The sequence below is a fragment of the Onychostoma macrolepis genome, chromosome 12, assembly GCF_012432095.1.
Source record: "Onychostoma macrolepis isolate SWU-2019 chromosome 12, ASM1243209v1, whole genome shotgun sequence".
Taxonomy (NCBI): Eukaryota; Metazoa; Chordata; class Actinopteri; order Cypriniformes; family Cyprinidae; genus Onychostoma; species Onychostoma macrolepis.
In genome coordinates this window covers 18970741-18994453 of record NC_081166.1, presented here as the reverse complement: position 1 = coordinate 18994453, position 23713 = coordinate 18970741, and the positions used below count along the sequence as shown (strand labels likewise).

The 23713-nt window shown below is 37.1% G+C and overlaps 1 protein-coding gene across 4 annotated transcripts in view; it reads left to right on the top strand.

Moving 5' to 3' along the window:
* plxdc1 (plexin domain containing 1) overlaps positions 1 to 23713 on the top strand; it is a 256512-nt gene that overhangs the window by 199657 nt on the left and 33142 nt on the right. For all 4 annotated transcript variants that reach the window (XM_058793071.1, XM_058793072.1, XM_058793070.1 and 1 more), the window contains 4 exons: positions 165 to 264; positions 355 to 450; positions 590 to 671; positions 775 to 835. In XM_058793071.1, coding sequence (XP_058649054.1) covers positions 165 to 264; positions 355 to 450; positions 590 to 671; positions 775 to 835 — 339 coding nt within the window. The remainder of the gene's footprint in view (positions 1 to 164; positions 265 to 354; positions 451 to 589; positions 672 to 774; positions 836 to 23713) is intronic.

The window sequence follows — 23713 nt, the reverse complement described above, 5'->3', positions numbered from 1 at the left end:
TTAGTATTACTGTGAAAATGTTATCACCACTTAAAGTCCAATACATCAAAACAGTGTGAAATAAAATGCCCACAGACCATTACTATTGCATATCAAATGAACAAAAATAGCACAAATATGACTTTGATAGTGTCTAGTTTCCTTCTTTTGACTTTTCATTACAGGTTCCTTTGCCTGTGGTGAAAATTAACTCCACTGAGCATCCAGTGAAAGTGGGACTGTCTGATGCCTTCATGGCTCTTTCGTCTTCTCCACAGTATCCAGGTCAATTGAGACTGCTAATGAATTTAATGTATGGTACATTTACACTGTTATGCTTTTAACCAATACTTAATATTGATGTGTCATCAACAGATGCTAAACGACGAACTATTTATGAATACCATCGGGTGGAGATTGACGCAACAAAGATTGTCAATAGCTCAGCATTTGAGTTCACCCCCTTACCAAGTGAGTAAATGGACCACAGCTTTTCTTTCTCTTCTTTACAACAATCCACAACTGCTCAAACTGTAAACAAATATTCATGAATTTGACTATTTATAGATTTGCACCCTGACATTAGATGTGGTATCCTGTTTTATGCTAGCCTGCCTCCAGCATAATACCTGTGAACAATGTATCCAGTCCAACCTTACATCAGGCTGTGGGTGGTGCAATACTCTACAAAGGTAGCAGCATTAGATCTGAGTATCTGCTGTGTGTTTCTGCAGAATTCAGGTAAGGCATTTGTTCTCTCCTGACAGCTAAATGTATGCATCAATAACCTTTCAGGTGTTCAAATGGAATAGACCGATACAGACAAGAATGGCTGGACTACAGTTGCTCTGAGGAGGTATGGACAACAAATCACCTAATATGCATACAGATGGTACTCAAACAGAGTTAGCTTTTTACTGCTGTGGGTACTGCTGCCACCACATTTGCATTTGCAGCCTTTGACGGCTGAGTGGCGCTTTAACCATAGACTTTGGCAAGTTATCAGATGAATGCATCAAAGTGCGGTTTCATGAGTAGCAGTCAGTGTTGCCTTGCCAATGGAGTAGATAATAATCTAAAAAAAAAAAAAAAAACCTTACATTTTCATTGTAAAACTGTCATGCCCCTGGACTGTCTGTGTGTCTTTTCCTCCCAATGTGCTCTCCATGACCTAGTTTCCCTCATGTTTCAATCATGTCATTTAATTCAGGTGTGTCTTGTTAATTGTCCTCGTTTCCCCATTAAGTCCCAGTCTGTGCTGTCTTTGTCCGGTCTCTAATCGTCATGATCGTGTGTCATAAGCCCGATTCGGACGGTAATTGTTTCTCATATGGACTTCTGTAAAAATAAATTTACATATCACCTCAGTAATAAAACTCATGGATTCTGATGGCGATTTATTCACAGTGGAGGAGCGAGTTCTGTGATCCTATGAACCATGGTCACATGATTGTCTGCTGTAAATAAAATGAATTTAATTTACAAACGTATTCTTATTATTGTGTTAAATGTATTTAAAAACAATTATGTAAAATGTATTCTTATTATTCCAAGCATATTTTATAATAAATAATCTTATTTATTTAAATCTCCTCTTTAAAAATAGGAAAATAGACGCGCTATAGTTGTATATAATTATATGCCATATATCTTTTTATAATACACATTTTAAAATTGTATTGCACATCTGCTGCTGCCATAAAGACCCATTTGGAATGTTTACGTGCTTTTCTTCTCTTTCTGCTTCCAATCTCTGTGGTGGAGCAGTTATGAAGTATTGTTCTTTTAAATACTTTCCAGCATTTCAGAAATAAATATGTATTCAAATTACACTAAAGTACAACTTTACCTTATGGTGTTCGGGAGTGCTCAAAAAGGTTTAAACACTGAATTTTGAATCAATTTCTTCGCGTAAACTCAGAGATGTGGATTCGGACGACAATTAAATTACCACACGACCTTTGTGTCTGTCAAAAAACAGCAGGTAATTCGGCCAGGGATTTTTACGGGGGTGGCGAGATAAAAATTTTTATGCAGATGACACTGTACTGTATTTCTCAGCACCCACCGCAGACCAGGCTCTCTCCCAATTACAACTTGATTTTAACAGGCTTCAACAGAATCTTTATGATGTAAAACTTGTTTTAAATGCTGAAAAAACAAATGTCATGCTTTTTTCAAATTTGAAATCCAAATCAAATCTGCCTTCAATCCTCACTTCCAAGGGTACGAAAATTTAATGTGTTTCTAAATACAGATATCCTGGTATTTTAATAGATGGATCTCTTACTTTTAGCTTTCATATTCAGCAGCTAGCAAAAAGATTAAAACTTAAACTAGGGTTTTATTTCAGAATCAAATCCTGCCTTTCGTTCGAATCTAGAAAGAGGCTGGTTGCTGCCACTTTTATGTCTATACTTGACTATGGTGATGTTTTATACATGCATTGGACACTGCATATCATGGAGCTCTGAGGTTCATCACTGGTTTTAAAGTATTCTCTCGCCATTGTGAATTGTATGAATTGTATGAGGGTGATTCTTAGACTATGGGCACTTTTATGTTCTTTGGTCATATTTTTAAAAATACATATAATTTTGAACAAATTCCTCTTTCTTTGTCAAACTAACAATAAAACCACTATCAATATTACTTTTTATACAAAATATAGCTGTCGCACAGTATTGGTGTAATTTCCACCACAACACTGTAATGTCCCTTTAAAAAGTTTGTGTGAAAGAATGTTTAGGTGCTTTTTATGGAAATGTTCAGTGACAGAGCACATGGACATGGAGGGAATTTAAATTTTCATCAACAATAAATGGAAGAAAAATCAAGGTAAATATTGCTTGATCAGTTAATATATTTATTCTACGTCATTTCCAAACATGCTGTACCTTCAAGGGTGTTTTTAAAAAGCTAAAAATTTGAAGTTAAATAAGAGTATTTTGCATACATGAAATGCTAAGTAATAAATCAAAGCTAATCAGTGAAGCTATCTTCCATTTTTTCACAAAAAACTACAGAAATGTCATTTCCACCACACTGCCTCTGTGGTGGAAATTACATTTATGGTTACAAAGTACAATTGATATGTTTAATGACTTTGTGAATTGAGTTTAATGAGTGTGATGAGTTTAAGACTTTTTCTAATAAATATCTCTACTGTTTCTCTACATTCACGTTAATTCATTGTCATTTCCACCACACCCTGTCATTTCCATCACCACACATTTTAAAAAAATTAAAAGTTCTCATCACATATTAAAAATGTATCCATAATTTAAGAGATCATGCTCTACTTAATATAAAAATTCAAGTTATTTATTTTCTAATAAGCTCTTACCCAAACCAGTATTAAATTTCAGAGAATGACAGGTGTACAGTTCAGCATTTGGTCCTTAGGGCAGTTAATTTATCTCATTGACAAATGTATAATTATTGTACATTGTGGAAAAACTGGTAAAACTAGTTACAAAAATGACCTTAGACAATTCTTGAGTGGCATAAATTATTCTATTTTTAAATAACAGCTGTATATTGAGATGTGGTGGAAATGACATTTGTTCATTGCAGGTCGGAAAAATGTAAAATATTAACAATTTCTCATGTAATCTAAGTTTGTTCTCTTACAGACCTTAAAACTAGACAAATTATTTAAACTTATGAGACTGTGTTACGTGACTTTTGAACAATTTTTTTTTATTCAACTTCACAAGGCTAAAAGTGCCCCTAGTTGAAGAAACGCCCATGAATGTACGTGTTGGATGGCCTTCTCTATCAATGCGGAGACTTCAACACTGGTATATTTTCATATACAAGGCTATTTTAGGTCTACTTCCATCTTACCTTCTGAGCTATATTAGTGTAAATAATATCGGGACTTACAATCTTCGTTCCCAGGATCTTTTCCTTCTGTCTGTTCCAAAGGTTAGAACTGAGCTGGGAAAAAACGGCGTTTAAGTATGCTGCTCCCTCTACATGGAACAAGTTACAGAAATCTATGAAACTTAATAAGCTGGTCTCATTGGTCGCTTTTAAGAGGACGTTAACTGACTTGGAGGCAGCCACATCTGGCTGTAGATGTTTTGCCTGATGTGTTATGGATTGTGGTTGATTTTAAAGGATTTGCTATTTCAGTTGTTTTATGTTAAGTGTATTTTGTGCCTGTATGTATGTATGGTTGTACTGCTGCCCATCTGCCTATATTTCGGATGGCAATTAAATCACCGACTACCCCCTGTAAATGGTGAAAATCACTTACGTCACCATGAGAAACAATTACCATCCAAATAGGGCTAAAGCCATTCCTTGTGTAGATTACCCCTTGTGTTTGGATTGCATTAAAGCCTGTCACTTTCATCCACGTCTCCCCTCTGACACAGTTTGTGACAAATACAGGTTTATTTTTTTGTTTCAGTACTATTTAAACAAGTAAGGTCTATATTATCAAAACTCTTAGTACAAAAATCCAAACTGACCACACTTGTAAAATTGCTAGTGATTTTTTCAAAACCTGATCTCATGCTTTCATTAAAATTACACATTTTCACCCACACAATCATTGTTTCAAAACATAAGATTATTGTAATATATTGAGAACATTTGAGTTAATCACCAAAACACAACATTGGAAACTTTCAATTTATTGTTTTTAACAATCAGTTCATTCAAGAGCAAACAATGCAGACTGCATGTTTCAAATTGTAATGAAGGGAGGCGTGACAAAGTGGGGATCCACGTGCAGACTTTGCGTGTTTCTCAAACGGAAGGCTGCATCCTCCGGAGGTCGCATTTGTAGGCTGCATACGTCACAAAGAAGATCTTGTTATAGTATATTAATGGTTATAAATTTGACTATTATTCTTAGTTAAGTGTAAATTGTTGTAATATGCTTTTGACTCGCAAATGTAATGCTCAGTTAACTGAAATAAACCCGGCTTGATGACGTATGCAGCCTACAAATGCGACCTTCGGAGGATGCAGCCTTCCGTTTGAGAAACGGCCCTTATTCCATAGAGCGTAGTCAGAAGAGGCAGGGTCAAACACCAGCAAATAAACACATCCAGGGCAAAGGCAAAAGAGTAATCCACAAGTCAAGGAAGGCAACAAACAATCATAAACAAGGAAACAGTCCAGGGATCAAAACACGAAGGCAAGGAAACAGGTAAACTAGAATCATGTAAACATGGAAAAGCTAAACATTCAATCATCAGCGAAGAGGGAGAGAGTGTGTGCTATTCTTATAGTCTTACTACAGTTTTTCTGAATCAAATTGACACATTTCTCCAAACTCAGGTCACTGTTCTAAAAACAGTTAGCACAGTGATCTGAACACTTTGTAATTGTCCTAAACATATTGTACATTTTCATTCATTTCATATAAATTACAAATCATGCAAACGATTTTCTCAAAACAATGTGCACAAAACTCTCAAATGTTTTCATAATTGTTAATACAACCAACCAGTTTTGGGTAAGTTACTTTCAAAAAGTAATTAATTACTATTACTAATTACATCATCAATATTGTATTTAAATTACTTTACTAATTACTCTGTCTGAAAAGTAACTTAGTTACTCAATAAGTAACTTAATTATTTAAATAGCTAATTAGGCTACATCTTAAAATCCATATAAACCTTAATAGAAATTAAACTCTTTATTCTTTCCATTTGAGTCAAACAGAATAGTTTAACCTTTTAGCTTTACAACTGTAAAACATTTTTTATAAAAATTTAACCACCTTTGGTTAACAAATATAAATACTCTGAATAACAAAATATCTGGACAACAAAAAAGCTTAAGAACAGTTAAACAATACATTTCAGTTTAGCAAGATTTTCAGGAAAAGCCCAACTAGTAAAAATCCGTACAGGTTTATGTAAAAATAACACGTTATGTAGGTAAGAATAAATTACATAAATGATCTTCTCTGCTGAATAAAGCCGTGTCAGATCGCGCTGTTCTTCTGATGTATAAATTCCTCATAGCAGGACTTCTTTTAAAAACGATGAAAATTAGATGAATCTTGATATATATTTATTTTTTTTAAATCTATTTTTTTTGTATCTAGATGAGGGTGTGTGCACGCAGGTGACTGCATATAATGAGCTCAGATACGGGAAAGACTGTACCTCGCTTTCATACGGATTACATAATCAGGATTTTTCGTTTTCGATTTGAATTCGTTAATTTAAAAGTAGACACACAAGCTTTCTATAGACATATTTCTCATGTCTGTGTCAAATATTCGCTGAATTTGTGATGTGTAGAAAGTTGCTAACGGAGACCTAGATGGCAGAAAGTGCACCCTGTTTGTTTTGTTTATTTTGCAAAAGCACAATGTTTTGTTGTTATTGTCAGTGTACACAATAAAAGCAGGCCCTTTTTAGATGCGATTGATTTTAGTCTTATCTGTATCTGAGTATTTAAGGTTTCTCTGTGACTCAGGAAAAACTAAAAGTGAACACGCCGGCGCACAGAGGGTTAAAGACTCTGCATTCAATTTTATCTTTAGACGGTAAATTTAGATTTCAAATTCAATATTGATTTTAGAACTGTTGAAATTATGTACTGTATGTAACACAAGTACTTTATAAGTAACTGTAATTAAATTACCTAAAAATGAACAGTACTTTTTCAGTGGAAGTAATTTAATTACAGTAACCCGTTATTTAGTAACGCATTACACCCAACACTGCAACCAACCAATACTTTAAAATATCTGAAAAAAAGGTTTTACACAAATCACAAACATTTATGTACCATTTGTCCAAACACAACAAACCAAACAAATGAAAGGCAAGATCAATAATTTAGGATAATTCTTATAGCAAACACACACCTATGTGTATATATACACAGTGTATATATTCAGTTTAGCAAGATGTTCAGGAAAAGCCCAACTAGTAAAAATCCGTACAGGTTTATGTAAAAATAACACGTTATGTAGGTAAGAATAAATTACATAATAATAAAAATATAAGAATAAATTACATAATAAAAATATAATAAAATACCTAACTACATAATACTACTATTGTTAGAAATTGCAACAAAATTAAAATAGAAATATAAACTTTTGAACTGCGGGTTTCGTCTGGTCAGAGGAGAACTGGCCCCCCGACTGAGCCTGGTTTCTCCCAAGGTTTTTTTTTCTCCATTCTGTCACAGAGGGAGTTTTGGTTCCTTGCCGCTGTCGCCTCTGGCTTGCTCAGTTGGGGACACTTAATTTCTAGCGATTATCGCCGATTTGATTGCACAGATACTATTTAAACTAAACTGAGCTAGACAATGACATCTCTGAATTCAATAATGAAATGCCTTTAACTGAAAATTGAAAATTGAGTGTTTAATCTTATCATTATACATTACTGACACTCTATCCTCTAATTTGATACTGTTAAGTGCTTTGACACAATCTGTATTGTAAAAGCGCTATATAAATAAAGGTGACTTGACTTGACAGTGGTGGCCAAAAATATTAGAACACTAGTATTTTCACCAGCTAAAAAAGTATATATGTATATACAGTGGGGCAAAAAAGTATTTAGTCAGCCACCAATTGTGCAAGTTCTCCCACTTAAAAAGATGAGAGAGGCCTGTAATTTTCATCATAGGTATACCTCAACTATGAGAGACAAAATGAGAAAAAAAAAAATCCAGAAAATCACATTGTAGGATTTTTAAAGAATTTATTTGCAAATTATGGTGGAAAATAAGTATTTGGTCAATAACAAAATTTAATCTCAATACTTTGTTATATACCCTTTGTTGGTAATGACAGAGGTCAAACGTTTTCTGTAAGTCTTCACGAGGTTTTCACACACTGTTGCTGGTATTTTGGCCCATTCCTCCATGCAGATCTCCTCTAGAGCAGTAATGTTTTGGGGCTGTTGCTGGGCAACACGGACTTTCAACTCCCTCCAAAGATTTTCGATGGGGTTGAGATCTGGAGACTGGCTAGGCCACTCCAGGACCTTGAAATGCTTCTTCTGAAGCCACTCCTTCGTTGCCAGGCGGTGTGTTTGGGATCATTGTCATGCTGAAAGACCCAGCCACGTTTCATCTTCAATGCCCTTGCTGATGGAAGGAGGTTTTCACTCAAAATCTCACGATACATGGCCCCATTCATTCTTTCGTTTACACGGATCAGTCGTCCTGGTCCCTTTGCAGAAAAACAGCGCCAAAGCATGATGATTCCACCCCCATGCTTCACAGTAGGTATGGTGTTCTTTGGATGCAACTCAGCATTCTTTCTCCTCCAAACACGACAAGTTGAGTTTTTACCAAAAATTATATTTTGGTTTCATCTGATTCTCCCAATCCTCTTCTGGATCATCCAAATGCTCTCTAGCAAACTACAGATGGGCCCGGACATGTACTGGCTTAAGCAGGGGGACACGTCTGGCACTGCAGGATTTGAGTCCCTGGCGGCGCAGTGTGTTACTGATGGTAGCCTTTGTTACTTTGGTCCCAGCTCTCTGCAGGTCATTCACTAGGTCCCCCCGTGTGGTTCTGGGATTTTTGCTCACAGTTCTTGTGATCATTTTGACCCCATGGGGTGAGATCTTGCGTGGAGCCCCAGATCGAGGGAGATTATCAGTGGTCTTGTATGTCTTCCATTTTCTAATAATTGCTCCCACAGTTGATTTCTTCACACTAAGCTGCTTACCTATTGCAGATTCAGTCTTCCCAGCCTGGTGCAGGTCTACAATTTTGTTTCTGGTGTCCTTTGACAGCTCTTTGGTCTTGGCCATGGTGGAGTTTGGAGTTGGACTGTTTGAGGTTGTGGACAGGTGTCTTTTATACTGATAACGAGTTCAAACAGATGCCATTAATACAGGTAACGAGTGGAGGACAGAGGAGCCTCTTAAAGAAGTTGTTACAGGTCTGTGAGAGCCAGAAATCTTGCTTGTTTGTAGGTGACCAAATACTTATTTTACCGAATAATTTACCAATTAATTCTTTAAAAATCCTACAATGTGATTTTCTGTATTTTTTTTTCTCTCATTTTGTCTCTCATAGTTGAGGTATACCTATGATGAAAATTACGGGCCTCTCTCATCTTTTTAAGTGGGAGAACTTGCACAATTGGTGGCTGACTAAATACTTTTTGCCCCACTGTATATATGTATATATATATATATATATATATATATATATATATATATATATATATATATATATATATATATATATATATACATACACCACTGTGCTGTTAAAGACTGAGCTGTAGTTATCAGAAAAGCACAGTTCTTGCTTCGAAAGGTGGGACAAACAAATTTTAAGTTTAAAGGCGCGATTTAGTTATTTTCTCACGGGTGATAGCAGGTGCTGGATAACAATTTTTATCTTGTTTAGATATACACAATATATATATAAAACAAAACTTCCCTGTTGAGAAATTGCAATATGTATTTTCATTAGCATATTTGTGCATCTACAGCTGAATGTGTTTTATAATCAGTAGAGAACACACCTATAGATTTGATGTTAATATTTAATTTTAATAAATGCATTACTAGAAAAAAAAATGCAGTGCTTCATTTTGCAGTAAAGTTGAACTGTTTGATTAAGGTAATTTTGTGCTTGGATGGCTGTGCTAATTGTTTAGAGAACAAGTACATTGCATTGGAGAAAAGTGTCAAATCAACTGAGAAAAACTGTAATATGAGGCAGATGTGAACTGGTAATGAGTGCTGGCAAATAAGTCCAGGCAAAAGATTGTAGGAAATGGAGTCCTGGATAAAGTGGCAAGAGTCTGGAATGGGGTGCCCTCTAGTGAAGCTCATGGACACACCAGCTAAAGATCGTGAAACAAATCACATTTGTTGCTAAAATAATTACAGTAATAGAGGCAATAAATGTTATGTTAGAAAATACACTTACATTACCTAATTTACATGACGCCCATGTGTTACTATATCAAAAGGTGTGATGAAGGACACAGCCATAAGGTTTTGTGCTAGAACAGAGATTACTGTCAATGCAGTACATTTCCTCACTGTGCCATATGACTGAATCTATACTGTAGCTGTACTTTTAAGATGACAGGTAAGTTATAGTAATGTGCAGTCTCTACCATGGCAATGTCTGTATATACAGTATCATGGCATAACATAATGTAAAATGCTGTATTTGATGCCATCTGACTCACTTCTGATACATCTCTGATCAATCTCTGATCAGTTCCTCTCCATTGTATCATGCTGTATGTTCACAAATTGCAAACTTGTTCTTGCACAAAACCTTAAGCCCATGTCATACCTTCATTACACCTTTTGATAAATTAACACACTGGATGAATACTTTTACAAACATTGTGGATTTTATGTGAGTTATGCAAGTCAGGTAATGTAAGTGTATTTTCTAATATGACAATTATTGTCTTTATTACTGTAATTATTCCAGCGACAAAGGTGATTTGAAACATGTATCTTGCATTGTTTGCTCTTGAATGAACTGACTGTTAAAATTACAAAACTGAAAGAAGATCACAATGTTGTGTTTTGGTGATTAAATCAAATGTTCTCAATATATACCGTATTACAATAATCGGTCACACTTTATACAACCCAAATTACGGAAATGTTGGGACGCTTTTTTTAATTTGAATAAAATGAAAACTAAAAGACTTTCAAATCACATGAGCCAATATTTTATTCACAATAGAACATAGATAACATAACAAATGTTTCGACTTAGACATTTTACAATTGTATGCACAAAATGAGCTCATTTCAAATTCGATGCCTGCTACAGGTCTCAGAATAGTTGGGACGGGGGCATGTTCACCATGGTGTAGCATCTCCTCTTCTTTTCAAAACAGTTTGGAGACGTCTGGACATCGAGGTTATGAGTTTATGGAGTTTTGGTGTTGGAATTTGGTCCTATTCTTGCCTGATATAGGTTTCCAGCTGCTGAAGAGTTTGTGGTCGTCTTTGATGTATTTTTCGTTTAATGATGCGCCAAATGTACTCTTCTACTACTCTTCTACTACGAAGCCATGCTGTTGTAATAGCTGCAGTATTACAACAGCATGCAACAGGTTTTGCATTGTCATGCTGAAATACACATCGTCTGGAGGGGAGCATATGTTGCTCTAAAACCTTTATATACCTTTCAGCATTCATAGTGCCTTCCAAAACATGCAAGCTGTCAATACCGTATGCACTTATGCACCACCATACCATCAGAGATGCTGGCTTTTGAACTGAACGCTGATGACATGCTGGAAGGTCTCCCTCCTCTTTAGCCCGGAGGACACGGCATCCTTGATTTCCAACAAGAATGACAAATTTGGGCTTGTCTGATCATAGAACACTTTTCCACTTTGAAACAGTACATTTTAAATGAGCCTTGGCGCCCAGGACATGACGGCGCTTCTGGACCATGTTCACATATGGCTTCCTTTTTGCATGATAGAGCTTTAGTTGGCATCTGCAGATGGCACGGAGGATTGTGTTTACCGGTTTCTGGAAGCATTCCTGGGCCCATTTAGTAAATGTCAATGACAGAATCATGCTGATCAGTGTCGTCTGAGGGCCCGAAGACCACGGGCATCCAACAAAGGTCTGCCTTGTCCCTAACGAACAGAGATTTCTCCAGTTTGTCTGAATCTTTTGATGATGTTATGCACTGTAGATGATGAGATTTGCAAAGCCTTTGCAATTTGACATTGAGGAACGTTGTTTTTAAAGTTTTCCACAATCTTTTTCCACACTCTTTCACAGATTGGAGAGTCTCTGCCCATCTTTACGTCTGAGAGACTCTGCCTCTCTAAGACATCCATTTTATAGCTAATGATGTTACTGACCTGATGTCAATTAACTTAATTAGTTGCTAGATGCTCTTCCAGCTGAATCTTTCCAAAATTTCTTGCTTTTTCAGCCCTTTGTTGCCCCCGTGCCAACTTTTTTGAGACCTGTAGCAGGCATCAAATTTGAAATGAGCTCATTTAGTGGATAAAAGTGTAAAATGTCTCAGTTTAAACATTTATTTTCTCTGTTTTATTGTGAATAAAATATTGGCTCATGTGATTTCAAAGTATTTTAGTTTTCATTTTATTCAAATAAAAAAAAAAAAAAAAAAATGTCGCAACATTTCCGGAATTCGGGTTGTATTAAGTGGCCTTAACTACTATGTACTTACATCAAAAAATACAATGTACTTATTGTGGTCATATTGTATTGCAAAACACTTCTGCTGCTATTGAGGTGGGATATGGGTAAGGTTAGGGACAGGTTTGGTGGTATGGGTAGGTTTAAGGGTGGGTTGAGGTGTAAAGGATGTACATTGTAATTACAGAAATAAGTACAGATGTAATTACATATAGGTATTTTTAAAAAGATAAGTACAATGTAAAAACATGTATGTACACTATAATCGCATTGTATCAAATGATTAATTTAAATGTAAGTACATGGTATGTAGCATTCCCAGCTGAACAGATGCACTTTACTCTCCGGAACTGATGTTTATAAAGGGTTTTATAAACATCAGTTTAAATGGAAAAAACGGAAAACAAAACGGTGAAAAAGGGGGCGCCGCTTACTTTTTAGGTCTGGTCTTCTGTCACGGTGCTAACGACCCACTAAACTTTATGCCGAGTTCACACTGCACGATTTTAGCCCGATTTTTCACTCGCTGACAGGTTTTGATAAATCGCCGACAAATGCCCGAAATCGGAGGCAAATCGCTGCTCGTTCACGCGAGTGACAATCGCGCATGTGAATTGTCAAAGACGCGATCCGAGAAACATAAAACATAAAACACATAATTATCTTCTTTTAAAGAAGGTGGTAAAAATAAATAAATAATGTGATTATAAATAACATACTGTATAAAAATAACCATTTAGTTTTACATTATTCTGGGAGCGATGATGATCATTGTCCGAATGAGGCTGAAGTAGGAAAAGCTCCCCTGCCCCCTTTTTCACCCTCACCCTCTTTGTTTCTCTCTCTCTCTTTCTCACACACAGACACACACACACACACGAACGAGCGTGCTCACGTTGGTTTTTATGTTTTCTGGGGATTTTGTACTGTACAAGCTGTACACATACCTATCACACAAAATGTTCTGCATATGCTTTACTTTTTTTTTATTATTATTATTAAATATTGTTTTAAGCAATCTGAATTATCACGACTCAAGAAATGTCATTATAAATCACATCTACATTTTTATATCAGTGTAGCTTCCATGACACTATACAAATTTGAGTTCTGATAAATCATGTAAACAAGCACGCACATACATAAACATTTCAAGCTAAAGAGAGACTTATCTCTATTTTAAATAATATGGTAATAAAATGTATAGGACAGCATAGTAACATGTTACTGAAGAAAATAATTTATAATACATTTAAACATGTATTCAACATTTATTTATTGACCTTATAAAAAACATAATTCTCTTCTTTTAGATGTATAAATTAAACATCTACTATAGTTTTAGATGACAATATAAAAACGCCTTACATTTTTCAGAGTGCTTAGAGGTAGGCTGGATCTTTATGCAATGACGTCTATTCCACGAATGAAATGTTTCCAACAAAATAGATAAATATAAAAATAAAACAAAAAACGTTTAAGTTATAAACTTTATTAAATATAAACAAAACTCACAGATCCTCCCAGGGCTAAACATTGTAGTGAAATGGATTGAATGCTTCAAGGCCCACTCAGAGACCGGGAGGAGTCTCTACGGTCCATAACAGCTCATGTGTCAAGTTAGTCTGCTACCCCTTTTCAGAGTGAACGAAGACATCTTAAAAAATGTATTATTATTATTATTATTATTATTATTATTAATATTAAAGTATAATCTTAATTATAGAGTGTAAATAAGATCTTTCAAACTTAAGACTGTTTAGAAGGAATCTTAAAGGTTTTTAAATAAAATTTAACCTTAATTATGATTTTTATTCAACAGTACCTGTTCAAATTTTAGTTTATCATTTAAAATTGTACTTAGTTTATTTTATTTCAAAGCATTTTCCCGCTTAAAAGGCTAAATAAAATGTTTCCCTATCTTAGACTATTACTAGGGTGAGCCTGTGATCTAGTTCGGCGCTTATATGGTTGTACATGTTCATACTTTTTTTTGAACCGACCTTTATCAGCGTGATAAATATCATAGGCCTATACTATCAATATACTATTGGTTATCTACTGAATAATATATGCAGAAATATACAAAATGTGATGTATCCGTTTTGAAGAAAGATTTTATGACTTTTGCAGGCACCAACCCTTTCCCCCATAAAGCTCATTTAAAATGTTTGTTTAAGTCAACTACAGACCACGACACGCATTCTTTGGAGTTGTAAACTACTCTTGAACGAATCTGCACATGTGAGGAACACCTCATGCAATGGGCAAGCAATGGGGCCCTGAGAATATTTAATTACGCTTTAAAAGCACAGAACAAGCTAAATGAATGTCAGACGGTATGAAAATACCTACGTTGTTAAAACCTATCTACAATATGTATTAAACTTATGCTTTGTTGTTAAGACTACCACTATTAATAAGCAATGTTAAGTTTTAACGGTTCACAAGTCTCATTAATCTATATAATTTTCATTTAATCATTTATTACTTTTCTTATTTTTACAAAGGTTTCAATTCCTAGTAAATATAAGGTCAAAACATGATATTACAAAAGAAATCATGTTGACAAATGTGGTTGTTGCAGTGTTTTTAAAATTGGATTATTTAAAAAAAATAATACAAACAGATCCACACACACGCACACACACGCACACACACACACACTCGCGCGCACGATGACGTCATTCAGGAAGGTCAACAGTTCAGGTCGGCATATGCAAGCTAGTTTTCAAACTCGATTTTTGCGAAAATTGATTTTTTTTCCCCCAAAACCAATTATTTCTATAATACTTGCTGATTTTAAAGCACAAACTTACTTTAAAGTTTGAATAAAAGATTATCAAATGTAGTTGTTTCATACCCGTTGCATTCTAACAAAATCATTAATCGGTTCTCTTTGTTTTATATGATTTACTTTTATTACTGCACAAAGGTTCCCACTACTTTTATAAGTATGATAAATATGTGGATACACGAGGAAGTGAGAATCAGGCTACAAAATAAGTTTGACAATGTTTTTAAGAAAGACAATTTAATTATTTTATTTTTAATTTTTTTATTTTATTTCTTCTTCATTTTTGTTTTCCTTTTTTTTGAAAATACAACTAAATCAGATAACAGATTATTCTCAGATTATTCTTTTTGACAAACCTACATTTCAAATAACCCCCCCCCCCCCAAACAAAGAAATTGCATTTCACATTCATTCAACATATTTCATTCAATATTTTTGCTCGTGTATCGTGGTTTCATGCCTTTGTCTAATGCTTTAGATGCATCAGAATGTGGATTTTTCACCATCCATCATGAAATTAAAGAGGTGTATCAGCCGAGCTAGTTTCAACTTACCATTTTCTTAGGTTATTATTTTTACTCACATAGATATAGAACAGATATAGAATAAACCTTATCCATGCTTTTCCCCTACAGACCCAACAAGGTCTATGGGGGCACAGCTGTAAATTCCTAGAGACCTACAGTTACCCAGAAAATGTTCATCATTTAAGAAAATCATATCGCATACAAAATACAGAAAACCTCCTCTCGATCTACTGTGACTGTCATTTTACTTAGGGTTAGTGTTACGGATGACGCCGTTCACATTTTGTTTGCTGGACTGTATATGTCATTACAATGACTGTAGGTGAGGCCTTCTCTCTCTAAGAGCAGTCAGCATTCAGTGTTTATAGAAATAAATGAAATTAAGAAAATTTCGACTTGAGAGCGTTTGACTAGGTCGGTATTACTTTTTAGGACAATTAACCATCTCCATATCCGTAGGATGATAAGTCTTGCTGATTTACACATACATTTTACATTTACATTTACATTTAATCGTTTAGCAGACGCTTTTATCCAAAGCGACGTACAATATGAGAACAATAGAAGCAATGAGATCATCGAGAGTGCAGCAGTATACAAGTGCCATGACAAGTTTTAGTTAGCCCAGCACAGTACACGTAGCTAAGGTTTTTTTTTTTTTAAATAGATAGAATAGGTAAGTGTTAGTATTAGTTGGTCAGGTGCTGGCGAAAAAGATGCGTCTTTAGATGTTTCTTGAAAATGGATAAAGATTCAGCCGTTCGAATTGTGATTGGGAGGTCATTCCACCAGCTGGGCACAGTCCAGGAAAAGATCCGTGAGAGGGAATTGGTACCTCTTTGTGATGGCACCACAAGGCGTCATTCACTTGCAGAACGCAAGCTTCTGGAGGGTGCATAAGTTTGAACTAGTGAGTTTAGATATATTGGTGCAGTGCTAGTTGTTGTCTTGTAGGCAAACATCAGTACCTTGAATTTGATGCGAGCGGCTATTGGTAGCCAGTGTAACGTGATGAAGAGAGGGGTAACGTGAGCTTTCTTTGGTTCATTAAAGACCACTCTGGCTGCTGCATTCTGGATCAGTTGCAGAGGCTTGACAGTACATGTGGGAAAGCCCGCCAAGAGAGCATTACAATAGTCCAGTCTGGAGAGAACAAGAGCTTGGACGAGGAGTTGTGCGGCATGCTCGGACAGGAAGGGTCTAATCTTCCTAATGTTGTATAAGGCGAATCTGCAGGAACGGGCCGTTGTAGCAATATGGTCTGTGAAGCTTAACTGATCATCGATCACAACTCCAAGGTTCCTGGCCGTCCTGGAAGGAGTTATGGTTGACGAATCCAGCTGTATAGAGAAGTTGTGGTGAAGTGATGGATTGGCTGAGACCACGAGCAGTTCTGTCTTGGCAAGGTTGAGCTGAAGGTGATGGTCTTTCATCCATTTAGAGATGTCACTCAGACAGGCTGCAATGCGGGCAGCTACCGTCGGATCATCTGGTTGGAATGAGAAGTAGAGTTGAGTGTCATCAGCATAGCAGTGATAAGAAAAGCCATGCTTCTGAATGACCGATCCTAATGACGACATGTAGATGGAGAAGAGAAGTGGCCCAAGCACTGAGCCTTGAGGAACCCCAGTAGCAAGAATTTGTGACTTTGAAACCTCACCCCTCCAAGACACCCTGAAGGACCTATCTGAGAGGTAAGATTCGAACCACAGGAGCGCGGTTCCGGAGATGCCCATCCTTCTGAGAGTGGACAGGAGGATCTGATGGTTAACTGTGTCAAAAGCAGCAGACAGGTCCAGTAAGATGAGTACAGAGGATTTGGAAGCCACTCTTGCCAGTCTCAGGGCCTCTGTAACCGAGAGTAGGGCAGTCTCAGTAGAGTGGCTGCTTCTGAAACCAGATTGGTAGTTGTCCAGAAGATTGTTCTGCGCAAGAAACAAAGAGAGTTAGTTGAACACAACTCGCTCAAGAGTCTTTGCAATGAATGGAAGAAGGGATACCGGTCTGTAGTGTTCTAAAAGTGCTGGATTTAGAGAGGGTTTTTTAAGCAGTGGGGTTACCCGAGCCTGCTTAAATGCTGTTGGAAATATACCAGTGTGAAGAGAGGTGTTGATAATGTGAGTAAGCGCAGGTATGACCGAAGAAGAAATGGCCTGAAGGAGGTGAGTGGGGATAGGATCTAGCGGACAAGTAGTGGGATGATTGGAAAGGATGAGTTTTGAAACTTCCGTCTCCGGGAGAGGAGAGAAGGAGGTGAGAGAGTGTGTGTTAGTCAGTATGAAGTTATCAGTTTGTGGTGTGAGGAATTGGTCACTGATGGTTCTTGTTTTATTTGTGAAGAAAATTGCAAAGTCATCAGCTGTAAGAGTTGATGAAGGAGGAGGGGGAGGAGGACAGAGAAGAGAAGAGAAAGTTTTGAAAAGTGTGCGAGAGTCAGAACAGTTGTTGATTTTTGTTGTGGTAGTGTTTTGTTATGAGTAAGAAAATTTAATTAAGCATTAAGTTTAAAGTTATAGAATATAAACATGCTTTACATTTAGTCAGCTTTACAGAATCCTAATGTGTTTCTATTTAGGTCATGTTCACTTTAAGATCGCATGATTACAAATGTCCTATTACGCGACCCGTAGTTGGGAAGTAAACACTCGCGCACTTCATGCGCATTTTCAGCGGTTTGTTCAAGGCTGTCAGATCCTTTTCATTTCTTCTTATCTGTCGTCTCCTTGTCTGGCCTAGCATCGTCGGTATGTATATCTTTATCTTGTGAGATTATCTGGAGGTATTCTTCATTATTTTTGACAGTAATTTAAGTTTGTAAAGTATAATCTGGGGATGATCTAATGTACTTTGACTAGGCGTATGCTAGCTCACGTGTATCGTTTATTAATGACCAGAATGTTGTTCACCTGTATTTCTTTTCTTATATTAGTATTAAAATTAGTAAATACGAAATGCAACTGTAATTGTGCAAATTAGCCTTTATTCATGTGGAATTTAGGTTGATTAAGTTGACGTGACGCTAATTTGTCCGTGTTTTTTTTGTATGTTGCAGTTTCACCTTTTCTCTGTAACGCCAATAAGAATTAATCTTCAGAGTCTTGGTGTGGGGAAAAAGTTTAGCTGGCCGTCAGGATATTAAGTAAACATATCGAGGACGGCACAGGTAGTATGTCGATTTAGCCAAGGAGACGTTTGCAGAGAAGGAAGAGAGGAGTGACTGATACGCACTAAGGTCAGCAGAGTTTTTTGATTTGTGCCATTTCCTCTCTGTAGCCCTTAGTTTAGCGCGATGTTCACGGAGAACATTAGACAGCCAGGGGGCAGAGCGTGCTGGTCTGGATGAAAGGGGGCAAAAGTTGTCTAAGCAAGATGTTAGAGTGGCGCAAAGAGTGTCAGTAGCACTGTCTGTGTCCAGTGCTGAAAACTGAGAGGGTGAAGGAAGTGCAGATGTAACCATTGAGGAAAGGCAAGAGGGAGAGAGCGAGCGTAGGTTATGGCGAAAGGGGACCTGTGGGGGAGTATGTGCTGTGTCTGGAGTTAGTGTGAGGTTAGAAGTGATGAGGAAGTGGTCTGAGGTGTGCAGTGGAGTAACTAGTGTGTTGTCAGTGGAGCAGTAGCGTGTGTAGATGAGATCCAATTGGTTACCTGATTTATGAGTAGCCATAGTAGTCACTCGCTTGAGGTCAAATGAAGTGAGGAGTGTTGAAGTCAGCAGCCTGGGGTTTTTCTAGGTGGATGTTGAAGTCACCAAGCAGTACCAGAGGAGTACCATCCTCAGGAAAGTTGGACAGTAATACATCCAGCTCCTCCAAGAAGTTACCCAGTTGACCTGGGGGAACGATACACAACTACAAAGTGGATTTTAACAAGGTAGGTAATAGTAATTGCATGAGATTCAAATGAGCTGTTGCCTGTAAGAGATGGTAGAAGCTCAAATTTCCATTTATTTGAAATAAGGAGGCTCAGACCTCCACCCTCCCAAGTGTGCGAGGGTGTGGGGAAAAAGTGAAGTTAGTGGAGAGTGCTGCAGGAGTGGCAGTGTCCTCAGGTTTGATCCAAGTCTCAGTTAGGGCCATGAGGTTGAGACCAGAATGAGTAGCAATAGAAGGAATGAAGTCTGCTTTGTTTACAGCAGACTGGCAGTTCCAGAGACCAATTTGAATAGAGTAAAGTAGTAGAAGACCGAGGGACAGGCCGTAGGTTAGTAGGATTGGCCTGTTTCCAACATACAGTGCGTGCCTTCCGAGTGTTAGTAGTAATAGTGGCGATTTGAAAGCACATAGTGTGTACAATTGACTGAATGAATAAGTGAGAACAATTAGTATAAAAGTAAAGCAAGGGGAGAAAGTAATACTCAAGTGCCTTTTCGGTGTTCTTGCTTGGTGGAGTCGCGCATGGTAGAGTCGATTGTCTTTACACTCGTCGTTCTTCACACGAGGGCTGCCGCGACCGCTGCCGCGGTATACAATCTAATTTTATACTTGCCTAAATTATTCCTTATAGAAGTCAGCTGACCACACCTTACTACTTAGCCAAGCGAAACTGGGAAATTCCCGCGATACCCACGACAACAAACGCGACTTCACTTTACCACGGTAAAACACAGTATATGCAAAACAAAGTTTCCTAGCAACAACAACTGGCTGAAATCTAATGAGAAAACAAGACAAAACACTTACAAACTGCTGTTCTCTTCTGCTGCTCTTTTGCTTCTTCACATACAATTGAAACGTCTCTCACCATCAAGCTCAAAGCCGCACATTCAGTAAAGTCAGAGGTTTTACACGCTCTTGAAAAGGTTACAGACATAATACAGACAATTCCACTCGTGGGGATTTGTGTATATATTTTGTAAATGTTGAATTATAAATGACTTTTTTCTTTACGTCACTAGATTTAGACCTCTTGTTCAAGATAGCTGATGACGATATTCACATTTTATTTGTCATACCAACGACTCGTTTTTTCAAAGTTTCCGTTTGCTATTAAATATTAGGCCTATGCGTACTACCCTTCGGTCATAAGCATAAGCATCTGCCTCTTGCTAAAATTTTTCTGGTTTGTCCACTTTGGCAGATTTGGTAGAGGGGACTATGTCGACTTGTTATAATGTGACCGCAATTAAGAACCATAACATTAAACTACATGCCCGTGAAAAGGTCATAGACGTAGTCTTTTATACAGGAAATATGTTTGCACAACACAAATATGTATCAGTATAACAAATACCTAATACTGAAATACTCTCTTCTAAATATATTTAATGTGTTTAGTTTTTGTGTTGATTTTGACGGCCTACCCCAATAGTTTATACTACTCTATACTTTTTTCATTGTTTTTGTACAGTTTTTAGATGAAGACCATCCTCAGAGTTTGGTCAATCATGCAGCTACTGAAAACGAGAACAAATGCAGTATACGATAATTAAAGGAAAGTCAAGAGAGTGTTTAAACTGAGATTGTGGTGTACAGATTATTGGTCTGTCTACAAAGAGGCCACACGACACAAGGCCTCAATCTTACTATTTCACTGTTACATGTACATCTATTTCATTTAGAGCGCATACAGTTACGCATTACAATTTGAAGATGGTGTGGAAACAATATTTTCTTTGTACGCGTCTCTAAACATGACTTTAATAAATCACTGTTGTTTTAAGCGAAAGCGATGATTCAGTCTTTGTGTTTTAGGCGTCCGCCTTTTAGTTTTGTTCCAGGAAACAGGTACAACTGTAATTGAGCGTTGTCATGTCTGTCTGCTCTTCTTTAAGAAAACATGCGATCAGCAGTTTTTAACACGTCTTAATTCTCTTAATTTTTCACAATTGCAAATGTTTGTTTAGCTTAAATATTAGTTTTTTAGTCAGTTACAAAAGTGGCGGGCATGATACTTATATGTATTTTTTAAATAATTATGACAACTATTTATAGAGACAATGGCAAATATTTATAGAGACAATAAGAACAATACGGTCTAACATCACAAACACAAATGCTTGTTCTAACTCTTTCACACACCAGACTGGTCCCTGGTAAGTACCCCTAAAACTGAGAGGTATCTTGACTTTATCCGTGTGTTTAACGGCGCTAGGCCTCGTCACACTGTTGTGAGATATAAATCGCAAAGTTTTTCATAGGGCGACGCTTTGAAACCAGAACAATTCCATGACTTTGCGCATTTTTTCTATTTGAATTTGTTTACCGCTCTTGTTGTATTTTCCCATCTGATGGTAAGTGTTAGGCCTTACGCTTTGCGCCCTAGTGTTTTTCTGTCTCTTTGTTCATATACGTCAATATTTCTGCGAATTTGCTTGATTTAATGAAATATCGCATTAATCCGTTCTCTTCACCTCGAGACATTTACATTATATTATTAATACTATCCTAGTTTAGATATCAGATACCAGACCTATTTCCGTATTCCGGCCGATTTCTTTTTTAGAAAATTAATTTACAAATATATTTGTAAATTGCTCATTAGTAAGTAACTTCAGAAAAAGGCGTATAAATTTTTTTTTTAACGGTTTATTGTTGAATATACATTGAAGTAGTGAATTCAAAATGCCGTTACAAACAAACAATAGCGATGACATTACAGGCGGTCTAGCCAGAAAAGAAAATCTCTGCAAACCAACATGTTTTGCTGTAATAGAAAATCAACCAACGATCCGACAATTTCACAGGTCATGGATTCATAATTTTTTGAGACCAGCGCCACACATAAATCTGTTAAATAAGTACACAGACAGAGAACCTCGTTAATGTCCATCTCATCGTCACACATAACATCCAGAATTTTTCTGGCGATTAAAGAGACTGGGCTTCTGCCGGTATTAAACACGCTTGTCAAATCGGGCCATGGGTTATTTTTCAGGCTTCTTACAACGGCCATTTCGTTCTTGAGATTTTTCACACGCTTGGTATCCCCCGTAGAATCATGATTCGGATCGCACGCATGCTTGATGACCGTGGTCATCAGTTTGATCATTTGTCCTCTGTAATGTAGTTTAAACATAGTCTATAATGCCTTTTACAGGACACGTTTTTCCCACGGGGCAGCTGCACTCCAGTTGCTCATCCACAGCGGCGCCAGAGTCGAGCTCCATCGACTTTTGCGCGGCATCAGACATCCTTTTCAGAACTCGATTCTTTCCAAGAGATAAACTTTGTCTCCTAATCGATATAGAGCGTTGTCGCCGTTTCCTAGAATGCGGATCGACTGTTTTAATCCATGACGGTCCTGCGGAATTTCAGTTTCAATTTCCGGTTTATGGTTCAGATCCGCCAAAGCGATATTAATTGAAAAATTGCAGAGTGATTCAGGCTCAGACGTATTGGATTGTTGAAGCTGATTCTGTCGGTCCATTTAGATAATGTTTTGATCAACAAGAGGCTGCGGTAGTTCCGTCGTCCGTGCCTTGTCGGTATTCTTACCAGACCTAGGAAAGTATGCAATAATTTATCCAGAACAGCAGCTCTTTGCTCGCAGGGGATGTAGTGTAGCCGTAGTGACGGATCTTTTGTACATTCAGGCGAAATTAATTGTTGAGGTCTTGTTTCCACGTGTCTGCTGTTGGTTGGTTGTTGAGATGGGGGCGTTGCCAAAGGAGGTGTGGCTGCGGATTTGTGTTTTGGTCAAAGAGAAATAGTTCTTATATTAAGATATTTTAGGATTTTTGTTAAGACGTTGGCAAATTGTTTCGAGTAACGTATCGTGGCTATGCAGACTGATCATTTAAAGGTGCTGTATGTAGGATTGACACCCAGCGGTTGAACTAGGTATTGCAGTCCAAATTCAAAATATTGGAGACGGTTTTTTTCACCAGGCCCCTCCTCCTCAGACTTGACGCACACGCAGGTTGCCAGATTAACAACACCAACAGGAACGAGCGCACATACCGATGAATGAAATTAAATGCGCTGTGTTTTCCGCCAACTGGCAACCCGAGGTGCCGAAATTCAATTGGGTAAACTCACAGTGGGCGGGTTTCACAAACCATAACACAAACAGATATTCCGGGCCGGAATGCACATTTTCAAAGGAGAATAACTGACTGTAGCATTGTTTTTCAGATAAACAAGTATGTTAACTTAGCATGTTTCTTAAATATCTGCAAACATATTATGGTATTTTTATGCTTTAGTAGAGTCAAAATCCTACACACAGCACCTTTAACTTGACTGAATCAGTTCGTCTATCGTTGAAAAAATTATGTTTAACAGAGGCTTCTATGGTCATAAAATGTGCGCTTTAATGCATGATATGATCTCTTAAATTATTAG